Consider the following 14,755-nt stretch of genomic DNA (forward strand, 5'->3'; position numbering starts at 1 on the left):
GAGGGGGAGCATGGGGATCTATACCAATCAGAGTGCAAAACCAAGAGCACCAGCTGGGTTCTGGAGATACTTGGGAGGTAGAATTGAAGGAGTTGGTGATTGATTGGCTGTGACGGGGACAAAAGAGACGGGAGATTTTCTTGCTGAAGTGTCTGGCCCTAACTGGAGGAAGGGAAGGATTTAGATAAGTGAAGATAAGTGTGCTCGTGTGTGAGGGTCACTCACAGCTGAGGGAATTGTGCCCAGCTTTGGCAAGGGGGCTGACATGTCCTGGAGGTTTTTGAAGGAGCGTGTGGAGATAAGGTTGGAGAGGGAGGTTGCAACCAATGATCCAAAGTGCTTCTTCCCGAAATAGACCTGGCTTTCCCTCCAGGTAGATCCCAAGGGAGCTCTGGAGGGTGAGTGAGGCGTGACTTCCCTTCACAGAATCCACTTTTTTTAAAGTGTGCTAATGAATATGATTTCTGTTTTGTTCCCTTAAAAGAGCTTAATTTTGTTGTGTAGTGTGTTATATGGTGAGAAAAGAAGGCTGAGATGACCATTTACATCCTTTACATCAGTTCTCAGATTAATGTATTGGGTGGAAAAAGGAAAACTGGCTCTTTTCCTTCTCCCAAGTGGATCTGTTAAGGTCACATTACTCCTTCTGCTAGAGCCTCCACCGCTGTTTCTGGGAGTGAAACTTTCTAGGGTGGTGGACATCCCTGACAACTTGTTAGAGATGCAAATTCTCAAGCCCCACCCCAGCCTTACAGCATCAGAGACTCTGGAGATAGGACCCCATAAACTGTGTTTTAGGAAGCCTTCAGGTGATTGTGATTCTGGAAAAGTTTTGAGAACCACCGACTTAGACAACCTGCTGTTCCTATCCCTTCAAAATTACTCCCAGATTCTTCTATTCATCCTTAAGTCTTCTCCAGGGAAGTCATCGTTTTCTGATATGCAGTGGCAATCTTAGATGCATTGTAGTCAGATAATGTTGGGATTCCTTCTCCTGTGGAAGGAAAAAAAAAAAAAAAGCAGTCTCCACGGTGACTTCCTTTAGAACATTGCCGATTTGAACAGAAAATGCATCTCCCCCACTGCCATCAGGTAGAGCTCACAGAGAAATAATTGTGAAAGCTATGATCTGGTGGATCCAGAGGATGTGAACTCTTAGTGTTCCAGTTTCCGTGCCAATAATATAGAATCAGTCACGGGAGTTCCGTTGCCGTGCATTGGAAACAAGAATCTGATTAGTATCCATGAGGATGTGTGTTCGATCCCTGGCCTTGCTCAGTGGATCAGGGGTCTGGCATTGCCCTGAGTTGTGGTGTAGGTCATAGAGGAGGCTTGGATCCTGCGTTATGTCTGTGGTGTAGGCTGACAGCTGTAGCTCTGATTTGACCCTTAGCCTGGGAACCTCCATATGCCGTGGGTGCGGCCCTAAAAAGCAAAAAAAATATATATAGATATAGATATAATATAATATATAAATATTATACAAGTATGATATATAATGTATATAATTTATAAAATATGGATTACATAAATTATATAATATAAATATTTTATGTATATAGGATCAGTCAGGGTGGTCTAGGGTCTGCTATGGTAACAGATTGTTGTCAATAAATTGTTGTCCTTTACCACAATGACAAACAGAATTTCGGTGACTTAAAACAATTTAGGTTTATTTCTCATTTTCCCTCCATGTCCATCGCAGGTCACCTGAAGTGTTCAGCTCTGTCACCTTTACTGAGGGACACTCCATCTCTGTGCTTCCATGATTGCCAAAGGCAAGGAAAAGGAAACTTGGAGAATTCTGCACTGGTGCTTTCACTCACATTTCGTTGGCTAAAACAAGTCACATGACCACTCCTGTCTCCAGGGGCCTGCTTTTCTACCAGGCATCTGGGAAGAGAATCAGAAATATTTGTTGGTCAGCACTCGTGACTACACTTAATAACCCACAGTGTAGATTTATTAATGGTAGCAGGACTTTTTGAGACTGTCACTGACAGACTTCTTTTACTGCATGATTAGTGTTTGCTTTCTCCGTTCACCTTTTCTGTTATGCTATCTAACCTTTGTCAGATGCAGGTCCTGCAACCTTGCCCCCAAGGGAGACCCCTGCACACCCAAACCAAGAGGCTTATGGAAATCCCTCTTGGAAGAGCTAATATAAGCTGAGGCTGCATTAACAAAAATATAATGTGTAGAGAAAGGAGGAGAGTAGTTCTTGTGTACCATGGTGTTTGTGGACTGCTTCATTAATTCATTCCAAGTTTATGGAGCCCCAAGGACATGCCAAGCCCCAAACACTCTGATCTGGGTATTAAATTTCAAGAGGGATGTTGAGAAATTGAGATTTCCCTGACGAGGGGGACCATTATGGTGAGGAGTCTAGAAACCATGTCCTGTGAACAATCCTGTTTAGTCTGTAGGAGAAAAGATAAAGGAGAATGTGCTTAAGTCGTTAAGAAGGGTTGGCAGGTGGAAGTGGGGTACATTTTTCACGTGGCTGCCAAAGACAGGCATCAGATCAATGAATAAAAGTTAAAGGCAGGCAAATTTCAGTTCAGTCTATAATTTCCTAGGAAAGCAATTTTCTAGCATCCCTTGTTTCAGGATTTAGAATTTCATTTTTGACATTAAATGAAATAAATTTATTTCTTAGAAGAAGAGTTGGTTTTTTCCATTAATAATAATAACATTCTTATTTTTATAGCTAATACTTAGAGCCCTTATGATTTATTATGAGGTATAAGGGCTTTCCTTATATTAATGTCCACAACAGGCCTATGAGGAAGATATCATTATTAAAATGGATACTGAGGCATTGAGAGGTTAAGAGTCTTGCCACAACTAATAAATGGCAGAGTTAGGATTTAAATCCCAGTAGTCTGGTCCCAGATGCTATGCCTCAAACTACTACATGTACTGCCTCTCATTTCTGTGATCTTTCTGAAGGACAGAGCCCTTCCTTGGTTGTACTTAGGCGTTAATGTGCTAAGTAGGCTACTGCACTGAGAAGTTTTAATTGTAGTTGTATTTGCTGTAATGAAATTTGATCTAATAACTTCTCCAAAAAAACGTTCTCAAGCCTTTTTACAGGGCTTCAGTTACAGTAATTCGGTCGTTTCGTCTCTTCTTCTGAAAGCCTCTTTCTTGATTCTCAGTGATTTTCTTTCTTTCTTTCTTTCTTTTTTTGTCTTTTGCCATTTTCTTGGGCCGCTCCCGCGGCATATGGAGGTTCCCAGGCTAGGGGTCGAATCAGAGCTGTAGCCGCCGGCCTACGCCAGAGCCACAGCAATGCTGGATCCAAGCCGCGTCTGCAACCCACACCACAGCTCACGGCAACGCCGGATCGTTAACCCACTGAGCAAGGCCAGGGATCGAACCCGCAACCTCATGGTTCCTAGTTGGATTCGTTAACCACTGCGCCACGACGGGAACTCCGTCAGTGATTTTCTTGAATTGGGAGCTTGTGGCTTAAAGAGCCGCACACAGGGGCCCATCTAAAGGCGTACACCTTGACACAGAGAACGCCCTGACTGTGGTTTTGGTGGTTGGTGCTGTGGCACAGGAGCATTTTTCTCCTCAGTGCTGGGATGCCCAGGAAGCTGCTGACAGACGCCTCTGCAGCTCTTAGGGAAGAAGAGAGAAGCATTCCGGAGCTGTGACGCTGGCAGCTGACTGACAGCAGGCTGTGTACACTGATCCCCAGGCTCTGTCAAGTATTTGATGTTAAGGTGGGGCCTAGTTGAGAGAGTGTGCGCTCTGAAGTTCAGAAGCCTGTTCTTGTGCTCAGAAGCCAGCTGCAAGGCCCTCAAGGTTGCCTTCGGGTTTCCAAACCAGGGGAGAGGACCCTTGCCTGGCCTGCCTTTTGGGACCTCCTAGTGAGTTTAGCTTGCTCCTTCTACTGGGGTCTGAGGAGCCCTTCATTTTCTCATTGTACTGTTTAGAAACGAACCACCCTTGGAATTGCCTGGAATTTCTTTCATGAGTGGGGTTTGGAGGATTCGACTTGTAACAGATATTTTGCTGAAGGTAAGAGTTACCTTCCTGATCTTTGACCTCTTTGAGGGATCATTTTGCAGGCTGCAGGGCTGGACTCTCCAAGGTATATGCTGATTATGGGCCTGGGGGTGGGGGGTAGCTCCTGCTGCTAGAGATGGCTGTCTCTCGTTTCTCTGACAGTTTCAAGTTGGTGAAAGCTCACAGTGAGAGCTTAAAAGCACAGGATGGCAGTGGGGGTGTGCTACAACTCTGAGCTTGGAGAAGGAGTCTGTCCTCCTGAAGCTCATTTGCTGAGCCTAGGGCTGAGGCTGATGTGTATGTGTTGCTGTCTGTGGCTGATAGAGCAGCACCTTGCCTTTCCTGACTGGCAGTCTTGGGCTAGATTTGCCTGTTGCATTTGGTTGCTATGACAGCAGAAAAAATGAGGAAAAATGGGAACACCTGGCAAGCAGATGCAGAAACTTGACTGTTCAGTTTTCCTTCCTGGTCTAGGAGACGGTGTTTGTGACAATCACAGGTAGGGGAAGAGGTGGTGATGGTGTCCTTAGTTCATTTAGACACCTGGGTATTGGCTTGGCTTTTGATGTTGATGTTTAAAGGGCCTTGGCACTGGAGATGCAGCCACGTCTCTGTCTGGCTGTGCTGGGGAAGATGCTGCAGTGGTGGCTTTGCTGTGTGGAAGGGAAGCTGCTGCTTGCAAACAGTCATTTTGTCTTCCTGTGACTTCCCTCCTTTTCCTCTTCTGTTGCCTCCCTCTCGTCTTGGAAGTGCCGAACTTGCCATTAGAAAAGGCTATTTTCTAATGAGCAAAGTGGCTGCCTCGTAATCCAGGAGGAGCAGATATGCTAGAAGAGGGTTTGCCAAAGGCTGAGGTTAGAATTGTAGCATCTCTGAGATAGCAAAACAGAGGTGAAGAGGACAGTAGCAGTCAAGTCTGGTTCTCCCTAGGCATAGAGAGAGACATGGAGCCTATACAGAGGAAGAGACTGGACCAGGCTCCGACGGCAGAGCTGGACTCGGGCCAAGTACAGGGCAGTGCTTGGGTTTGGAGATGGGAGAGGGGAGCCCTTGAGGCTTATGGGGTTGTTTGTGTGCCAGGTGAGGGGTGCTGTTGGCCTGGTTTCCAGCTCCCGAGGTGGTATGGGGTTGAGGAGGCGGGGAACTGGAGCCAGTGTTCAAGAGAGGAGTTGGGGATGAAGGGGGAGGAACGCAGAAAGCCATAGTTGAGTAATGAGGCCACAGTTGGTGAATGAAAACCTGTGTCAGACAGCCTCCCCCAGGGTGTTGGGAGTGTACAGGGAGCGTTGGCGGTCTGTCTGTGTGTCTCTTTCTCTGGGAAGAGGGGGTGTGGAGGTGTCTGCCTGTTTGGGACAAGAACTTTGTTTTATTCTCGCTTTTCATTGTGCATTGCTTTCCCCAAACCCCTTAGGTGGTGGGTGTGAGCGCCTTGGGAAATGCTGGTTGTGCTGGTTGTTTGTGAGTGTGCCTCTTCTCATGTACCCACTAATTTTAGCTGTGCTCCATGTAGAATCCTTGAGGATAGAGCATGAATTTTTTTTCTAGGAATTAATGGAACACAGATGTTATCTAATGATACCTTCTCAGTAAGAGGTTCTTATTCCCCATGGGTTTCTAACCTCCCATCTTAGCCTCTTGATGTTATCTTTCTCCCGGGGAAAGAATTCGAGGCCAGTCCTTCAGCCACAGGATTATTACACCTTAAAGAAGCCCCAGATAAGGTGTTTATAGGGCTGTTTATAGCCAGTGATTGCTGTTTAGAAGGTAATTGTTTAGTACCTTGAGCTTTCTGGAGAGAAGTGCCATGGAAATAAAAAAAAAAGTACACCTGAGATTTAAATTCAGGCGTCTCCACTGGTAAGAGTCACGAAACAGTGCTTTTAATTGAGTGCAGAGCTTTATGGTTTTCAAAGCACCGCTTCAGTCCACACAGCCACCTTGGGAGATGAGAGTTCTTTCCACCCTATTTTGCAAAAAATGGAAACTGAGGCCTAGAGTAGCTCATGGAGGAGTCAGTAAGCTGCAGAAATTTGTTGAGATCCTATTATCTGGGCCCATGATCTTCCCACCCCAAAGGATCTTCTTGGTTTGGGAGTTGGTCTTGGCGCTGAGAAAAACAAAAGCCTGTTTCTACCAGACCTTAGGAATTGCCGTGGAATGGTGTCTATGTGCCAAAGGCCAGGTCTTGGAGTCCAGGTTTTGTCTTGGGGAAGTCATTAATGGCTCTGTGTCTCCATTTCCTCTTTGACGGAATGGAGAAAGTAAAACTGGCTCTGCAGGGTTAAGTGAGATAATGCAGGCAAAGTGCCTGACACATTAGGTAGTGAACAGGTATAGCTCAGTCTCTCTGCTTGCTTGATCCTGTCCCTAAGGGTTGGCGGTACTTGGCCTGGTGACCTAGCTATTACAACAACAATAGGGTCTTACCTTGATGCCACTTGTCTGCTCCAGTTCAGAATGTTGTCTGAGAGGGTGCCGAGGAGCCCAATAACCAACCTCACCTAAATTGAGACCTAACAGAAAGTAATGGCTTCTGATTTTCATAACTTTTCTTTCTTACCATGTCTGTCAGTGTTATGTGCATTTGCTCCTGGATATGTAGGAAGCAGAAGCAGCTCCTTTAGTAGATGGATAGATTGAGGGAGAGAGAAAGTGACTTCTGCCCAGGCTCACCTGACACATCCTTGAGGAAGTTCAGAGTAGAATGCAGAGACTTCCCTCTTGGGCTTCTCCAGACTGATTTTTATCTGGTTCAAACTTCTTTTGTTCTTTTCAGATGGGAGGCAGTTGAGTGGCTCACTGTTTTGAACTTCAGCCCACACCCCTCCAGCAAAATAATCAGCATTCATGTAGCCCAAGTGAAGGAAAAGAGAAGTCTTTGTTCAGATCATCCCACTGTACTTTGGGAATCCACATAGCACAGAAACCTGGCAAACAGCCTTTTAAGTTAATAGATTTTATTTAATGACACTCGGAGAGCCTGCCTTCCCATAGCGTGTGCAGGGCTTTTGTCTCCTCTCCCGGGATCTGTGTGACTCATGTGCCTGAGGGCATGCGGTTGGGAACCAAACCACCTTCACAGCTGCTCAGCTCAGGAGCACAGGCTCATCTCTGGGGGAGGGGTCCATTCTTGAGTGAAACCTGTCAGGAGTGTAACTCGGTCTGAGGCGCTGAGGGCAAGTCAGTGTCTGTCCTGCCAGACTAAGTGGGGAGCGCACCTATAAGTTGTAACTGGCCTAAGCACATAGGTGTCAGAATGCCCGCATCCAAGTGAGTGATGATCCTTTCTGAGTTGTTTCTTCAGGACACTACACACCTGCACTATTGATGTTCCCATTGCTCAAAACAGTGTGGTAAATGACCTCTAGAAGTTTCTATTGGAGCCAGCTTTTCAACCAAGTGAGACAATCTGTGTTGTTGTTTTGTTTTGTTTCTTTTTAGGGCCAAATCTGAGCCAAATGGAAGTTCCCGGGCTAGGGGTCGAATCAGAGCTGCAGCCACTGACCTACGCCACAGCAACGCCAGATCTGAGCCCCATCTGCAACCTACGCTGCAGCTTTTGGGAACACCAGATCCTTAACTCACTGAATGAGGCCAGGGATTGAACCTGTATCCTCATAGACACCGATGTCCTCTCACTGGGTTAGTTCTTTTTCTTTTTCTTTTTAGGGCCACACCCGAGGCATATGGAGGTTCCCAGGCTAGGGGTCGAATCAAAGCTACAGCTGCCAGCCTACACCATAGCCACAGCAACGTGGGATCTGAGCTGTGTCTGTGACCTACACCACAGCTCACGGCAATGCCAGATCCTTAACCCACTGAGTGAGGCCAGGAATGGAACCCACATCCTCATGGATACTAGTCAGGTTCGTTTCCACTGAACCACAATGGGAACTCCCTATGTGGGGTTCTTGAGAGCCACAGTGGGAACTCCAAGACAATTGTTTTTGAGATTTTTTTTACATCCTCACTTTTGGATTCCAAGTGGTATTCCAGGCATGACCACCATCTTGTTCTTATTTTATTTTTTTAAAAATGAGTTGAAATTCCAGTTAACTTCTAGTGATTTCTAGAAGTCATAGTGTCATAGTCACCCTTGGAGGACCTAAGAGACCATTCATTACTCATGCTTAAGAGATTCAGAGGAACATCCTCTGAAGGCAGACCTTGTTACCTGGCTGTGTGGTTAGCTGTGTGTACCTTGTTCTCTCAAATAGCCGGGTCAAGGACTGCCAGGTGACGGCTGAGTCTTTAGCTTGAGTAGGGAACCCTGGTGAAGACATCCCCCCAGTTTGTAGAGATGACATAGTCCTCTCCCTGGGGCAGATTTAGTTTGAACTTGGTAGTCCCATCCCCTAATAAGCCAGCTTTCTCTGGCTCTGACTGAGCAGAGGTCTCTATAGTCATGGAAAATGGAGTTGTCTTCGTGTATTTTCCCTGCGTCCCCCCCAGCTGTCCCTCACTGATGATCAGTGTTGGGGCCACACCAGTCCTTTTCCAGCTGAAATCTATTCCTACCTGCCTCTCCAGGTGGCGGTCATACCTTCTTTCCTCATCCATCCATGGCTGGCTGCAGGGCAGTCATCTTCCTTCCTGTACTTTTGGCTGGAGGGATCCCTGGCCAGCCAGCATCCCAGAAGCTAGTGTGCTGAGGGGACATGGGGTTAGAATGCAGGAGGATGATTAAAAGTAAGAGCTCAAGATTGTAAGATGCAAAAGTGGCCATCTGTCCCGGATTTCCTGGGCCAATTGTAAATCCAGATCAACTCTTCTTTGTCCCACAGAAGAGCAATCTAGTGGATGGAATGTGATGCAGTCATTTAAAATGATGTGGATGAAATTAAAAGAAAGGTGAAAGTGTCTGTGTTACAATAAATTTTAAAAATCAAGATGCAGAATCCTAAATATAGTATGATCACAATTATATGAAAACAAAAAAGCACCCATCTCATCCCTTACCCCCTGGAAATAAACCCAGGCATATAAAAAAGAATGACAGTAAATATATCAAGTATTCAAAACTCTTTACCTTTGGGTACCAGAACTATCGTGACTTTTTTCTTTCCTTTTAGCTTTTTTTTCCTTATATTTCTCAATTCTTCTCTAATAACCCTGTATCAGTGTCTTAACTGGAAGCCAATTTAAACAGGTAAAAATACCAAACAAACCTTTTTTTTATTGTTGGGACTTTGTGTCCTGAGTTTTGGCTTAGATACAGCTTCATAACTGAGATGACCTGAGAACTCTTCTTCCCTGTCTCAGCCTCTGGAAATCTGAAAAGTCAGGCAAGACCAGGTTCCAGGAAGACATTTCGGGCATAGTTCTGCCTGGAGGCAGGGGCTGGACAAGGCAGCCTCTCAGAGCCCCTTCCCACCCCCGGTGAGCGGTTATCTCTGTGTTGCACACAGCCTCTGCCAACAGTGAGCAGGCTCTAAGTGTGGTGACATTCTCCGAGGGGGAGCAGTAACAAAAGTCTGGCTGGGATGGAAGCCGGGGGCGGGGACTCTGGAGTGAGTGCCTGAGCTGATAAGGAGCCAGTGATCTTTCTGCCTGGTGGGACTTGCACTTCCAGCTGCCAAGCATCCTGCAGAGCCCAGCCCCCAGGAAAGCTGGTGCCTGCTGCGGCGGTCCTGCTGCTGGCGCAGCCCAGAGAGCACGGTGGTCACGGCTACTTCTGCAAAGAACTTCCCTAATGGTGCAGGGTGTCAGGACTCTGTCCTGGGTTGGGGGAAGGATCTCTTAGCCTTTGAGCAGCAGTGGTTTTGAAGGAAGCAGCGTTATCTCCAAGGTGGAAACTAGGATTTTTCCTTGTAGCACTTCTGTCAAAGTGACCCTGGCCAGCGGACATCCAGAGTGCGTCTTCCTCAGCAGTCTTGCCTGGATCCTCCAGCCCCATCTCCTCAGGGCCCTGCCCTCCAAGTCAGATGTTCTCCACTTCTCAGGCAAAAAGCCTCAGTTTACTGCAGCTACCTGGATCCTGTTGCCCATGAGACCAGCGACTCCCCAGCCTTACCACACTGGTTCTTAGACTTTGAGAAAGGCTTGCAGATCCTGGAGTTAGCAGGGTCTGGGAATCAAGCATCAAGCTGATCGAGGATAGGGATTGGATTTGTGTGGAGTCCTTTGTTGCTGCTGCTGCTGCTGCTTTGAAAAACTCTGGTAAATGCTGGGGATCTGTGGAGGCAGGTGAGAAGGGTTCTTGACAGTGTCTTTTAAGTGTGGTACGGAGATGTTTATGTTCCCAGGGTGCTGGCCCTCCCAGGCCAGGTGGAGCTTCTCGGTGGAAAGCGTGATGTCACTGGATACTGATGAGGATGATACTGATGAAATCAAGGGATTTCTCACTGGGGACCCAGGCATGCTTCCTTTCTTCCTGCTCTCCAGGCATGGCACAAAGAGTTAATATCTCCAGTGCCTCTATTTTGGGGCTAATGGAGTGTTCCTAGAATAGGACTCTTTGTTGAGGAGTCTATTTTGGGAGGCAAGCCCCACTGGCATTTATGTAAGCGATTCTCTCTGTGTATCTGGGGGTGTGGATGTGTGCGCCAGTGATTTCTTGTTACTAATTATAAACGGTTTCTTTGGGGAGCCAGGGAGATGGAGGTGTGTATGTGTAAGGAGTATGGATTCCTCTTGCTCTGAAGAGCAGTGTGACCGCTGTGAGTGCCCATTTGATGGGGTGTTTGCTGCAGACCTCTGAGTAAGAGTGGAATAACTGGGGACTTCGGGATGGCAGGCAGCAGTGACAGCCTTGACCCCTTTGTGGAGTGTCAGGATGTGGAGATTGGCCATCCATCATGCTCTTGATTCCCTGAAGCAGATGGGTAGGCTGGACATGGAGGCCCTCCAGTGGCAGTCTGGAATTAGGTGGTCTCCGGATGATCTGTCCTGGGTTCTTTAAGGCCCATCAACCAGTTCTAACCTGAAACGAATCTGAGATTCCACTTCTTGCTGCAGCCTGGCCAACTTATTCACTAGATTTCCCTCTGTCTCTCCACAGGCCAAATCCACATATGTCAAAGCAAGAGAGAAACCAAAGGCCGTCCAGCATGGTCAGTGAAACGTCCACGGCTGGGACCACTTCCACCGTGGAGGCCAAGCCTGGCCCCAAGGTGAGCCCCTGGCCACTTGCCCCTAACGTCCTCTCTTCTGTATTTTGCCAAGCACCTTAGTAGCCGGGAACCCATTTTGACCTTCACCTTTGTTTTGTGAGGGAGACATATAAGAGGTATTCTGCCCAAATGACAGATCAGGAAATTGAGACCAATTGGGGTTATGTCACTTGTCCAAGAAAAGTGACGGAACCAGGACTGCCTTCTAGGGTCTTGGACACTTTCTCCATTTTCCTGGTGTGTCTGAGAGGGCCACACCTCTGTTCACACGTGTGTTAGAGACCCCCTGGTGAGATATGTGACAGAGGGGCCCAGAGGTTTCTGTGCCCAGGATGTGGAAGCACTGTCTGAGGAGCAGGGAAGAGAGGACCAGCATTGTGGAGAAGGGCAAGGTAAATATCTGGAAATTGGCAAAAACTGTAAATACAAGTAGCAGAAAAGCTACAGGACATGTTAGGGCTAGCAGCTGCTAGTGAACATTGATTGAAAACTCCCTTTACATGTTTTTTCTCCCTCTGTGATGTAGACAGGAAGCTTGCTAACTCTTGGACTTGCCATTTAATTAGGATGCTATGGCCTTGTGCACACTCATTCTCTGTCTTCTTGCTGTTCTTTCTTTTTTTTTTTTTTTGCTTTTTAGGGCTGCACTTGCAGCATATGGAAGTTCCCAGGCTAGGGGTCTGACAGGAGCTGCATTTGCCGGCCTACACCACAGCCACAGCAATTTGAGGTTTAAGCTGCATCTGCGACCTATACCACAGCTCTTGGCAACACCGGATCCCCAACCCACTGATTGAGGCCAGGAGTTGAACCCGCATCCTCATGGGTACTAGTAAGATTTGTTTCCACTGCAACACAGTGGGAACTCCTCTTCTTGCTGTTCTTTTTTTTTTTTTGCTGCCCTGCAGTATATGCAGTCCCAGACCAGGGATCAAATCCAAGCCAGAGTTGCAACCTTCACCACAGCTGCAGCAAATGCTGGATCCCTTAATCCACTGCACTAGGCTGGGGATCAAACCCACATTCCTGCCACTGCAGAGACACCATCAATCTCATTGTGCCACAGCAGGAACTCCTGTTCTTTTGATGAAGGGGTGCCACTGTGTAGATTAAGGCACAGGAAGCCTATAGCCCTTCTCTCATGCAAGTGCTTCTCTGGGCTTCCCGAAATCCGTCTTGCTGCTAGAGTTCAAGTCTGCTCTTTCCTAGATCATAAAGTCCAGCAGTAAAGTCCACAGCTTTGGGAAGAGGGATCAGGCTATTCGGAGGAACCTGAATGTTCCAGTGGTGGTGAGGGGCTGGCTGCACAAGCAGGTGAGGAGATTGAGGAGGGAGGGTGTCGGGGAGATCATTCTTGCTGATTTCCTTCCATACTCTGACCCCTGGGAGCTGGGAACAGACTCATAATAAGCTTTCTCTTCCTGAGTTTGTTTGAGGCCAGTAGATTCTGCCCACTGTGCTAAGCAATTTGCTGTTCATTTTTTTGTAAGTGGACAGTCCGCTTAATGGCTGCAGCTTCCTTCCTCAAACACACTTAACTGCTTTGGTTCCCGGTGCTGGGACCCAGGCCTGAGTGTGGGTGGGTCAGCATGAAACCAGCCTTATTGCCAACCCTCTGCCAGCACTTGCCTTCCTGATGTTAAAGAGCCTTTGTGATCATTTGGCTGAAAAAGTCCATCCTTTCCTTTCCCCCAGTCTAGCATACATATCTAGGGAACCTCATATTCCAAATCATCCAAACTCAGCTCCTTGCGTCTTCACCCCTTACCTCTGTTTTCCCCCAACCTGCATTTTCTGGATCTTGTCGATGGTTCCCCATCCTCCCAGACACTCCAGTCAGAAGCCTCGGCACCATCACCAGCTCCTCCTTCTCCCACATCCTTCCCGTCAGGAAGCCCCATCAGCTCTGTCTCCCCGGAGGCCATCCTTCATCGCTCTCCTCACCACCAGTTGTGCTGCTTCTGGTCCTCTGGCAGAGAAAATATAGCTGCGCTTAGGGGAGTCCTGAAGGGCTCCTCAGAGGAAGTGACGTTTGAACCAGTTGTGGAAGGATGGAGAAGAGCTTTCCAAACAAAGCGAATTTCATAGGCCAAGACCTTAGAGATCACATGGTTAATGCAAAAGTTAAAACCAAGAAATGCATGAACTTACCAAGTTAAATTTGTTTTTAGCACTTAAGTAAGTAGAGAAGGAACAAAATTTTTAAAAGCTTAAGCCTATTAAACACTTTTGCAGCAGAAAGACAGTTTCAACTGCTAAAAGTAGCTCTAGGAAAAAAAAAATTCCAAATTCTAGATGTGGAAGAAAAGCGACCCTAAAACACTACTGTTTTCCTATCCTAGCCATATTTTTCAAAAAATTTTCTGCAATCACCTAATAATAAATGTAATGATTTATCTTTTAGATGAGTAAAGACAGAGTCTTATTATGAGATAGTTTGACAGCAAGAAAATCCAGGTCTCCTTCTGTTGAACAAAAGGAAAACAGAACAAAATTGATCCTTTGGGGTAGAGAACTGAACTTAGTCAAAGGAGAGCTTACTTTGCCTCATTGATTAATTATCTAACTTAAACTCTTTTTTCCATACTATGTAAATCAATTTTGTAATCAGTAGAAGTGAAGGCATTTTATAGCATAGCACCTGAATGAATGAATGAATGAATAACTTCCTTTTTGTTAAAAGCTGATTTCTTTTGTAATGGGAGAACTGTATTTTTGAATTCATGTCTTCCTATCTGAAAGAAGGATGCTTAAGATTTATTAATCCGTTTCCAGGAAATAAAACTCCCTGGGGATAAACCATCATTGGTTTAAATTAAATTTTAATGTCCTATTCAAAGAATGGCCACACAATAAAAATTCATTAATTTACTGAAAGAAAGAGTGAATATGGGAAAGTCTTGGTTCTAGGATCCAGGTGTACATGACTGGGGAGGGGGACAGCATGCTCAGATATTGCCCTGATTCGTTTCCTTTGCTTTTCAGGACAGTTCTGGGATGAGGCTGTGGAAAAGGAGGTGGTTTGTGCTTGCTGATTATTGCTTGTTTTACTATAAAGGTGAGCTGAGGCTCAGGCTACCAAGGGCTCTGTGTTGGAAGGGGTGCTGAGGTGATGACAGTGGTAGTTGGTCTTCTCAAATGCAGTGAATGGGCCATTGGCCTGAGCTAATTAATACCTTGTTCAACTGCCACCGTGTTCACTTTTACATATGTGGATGGCTGGTGACTTCATTTTTACCACTCCCAGCACTGAAAGTGCCTTTTTTTTTGGTCTTTTTTTTTTTTTTTTTTTTTTTTTTTTTGTCTTTTTGCCTTTTCTAGGGCCGCTGTCGCGGCATCTGGAGGTTCCCAGGCTAGGGGTCTAATCGGAGCTGTAGCCGCCTGCCTACGCCACAGCCACAGCAACGCTGGAGCTATAGCCTGCAACCTATACCACAGCTCACGGCAATGCCAGATTGTTAACCCACTGAGCAAGGCCAGGGATCGAACCCGCAACCTCATGGTTCCTAGTCGGATTCGTTAACCACTGCGCCACGACGGGAACTCCCTGAAAGTGCTATTTGTTCAATTAAAATAAGAATCTGGTTTGCTTTCTACTTAGGGTCTCAAGATCTGGAGTTTTT

General features: G+C 46.5%; 1 protein-coding gene across 50 annotated transcripts in view; it reads left to right on the top strand.

Moving 5' to 3' along the window:
* Positions 1-14,755, top strand: part of PLEKHA7 (pleckstrin homology domain containing A7) — a 229,986-nt gene that overhangs the window by 137,225 nt on the left and 78,006 nt on the right. For 46 of the 50 annotated variants that reach the window (XM_085011837.1, XM_085011839.1, XM_085011844.1 and 43 more), the window contains 3 exons: positions 11,021-11,132; positions 12,342-12,446; positions 14,118-14,190. In XM_085011837.1, coding sequence (XP_084867963.1) covers positions 11,021-11,132; positions 12,342-12,446; positions 14,118-14,190 — 290 coding nt within the window. Of the gene's footprint in view, positions 1-3,725; positions 4,033-9,548; positions 10,207-11,020; positions 11,133-12,341; positions 12,447-14,117; positions 14,191-14,755 lie in introns of those variants that run through there. The other 4 variants (XM_085011870.1, XM_085011876.1, XM_085011878.1 and 1 more) reach the window with 2 other exon arrangements.

The sequence above is a fragment of the Sus scrofa genome, chromosome 2, assembly GCF_054392235.1.
Source record: "Sus scrofa isolate SSC_HxYL_T2T_F1_AM1 chromosome 2, Sscrofa_HxYL_maternal_Yorkshire_Landrace_v2.0, whole genome shotgun sequence".
NCBI classification, from domain to species: Eukaryota; Metazoa; Chordata; class Mammalia; order Artiodactyla; family Suidae; genus Sus; species Sus scrofa.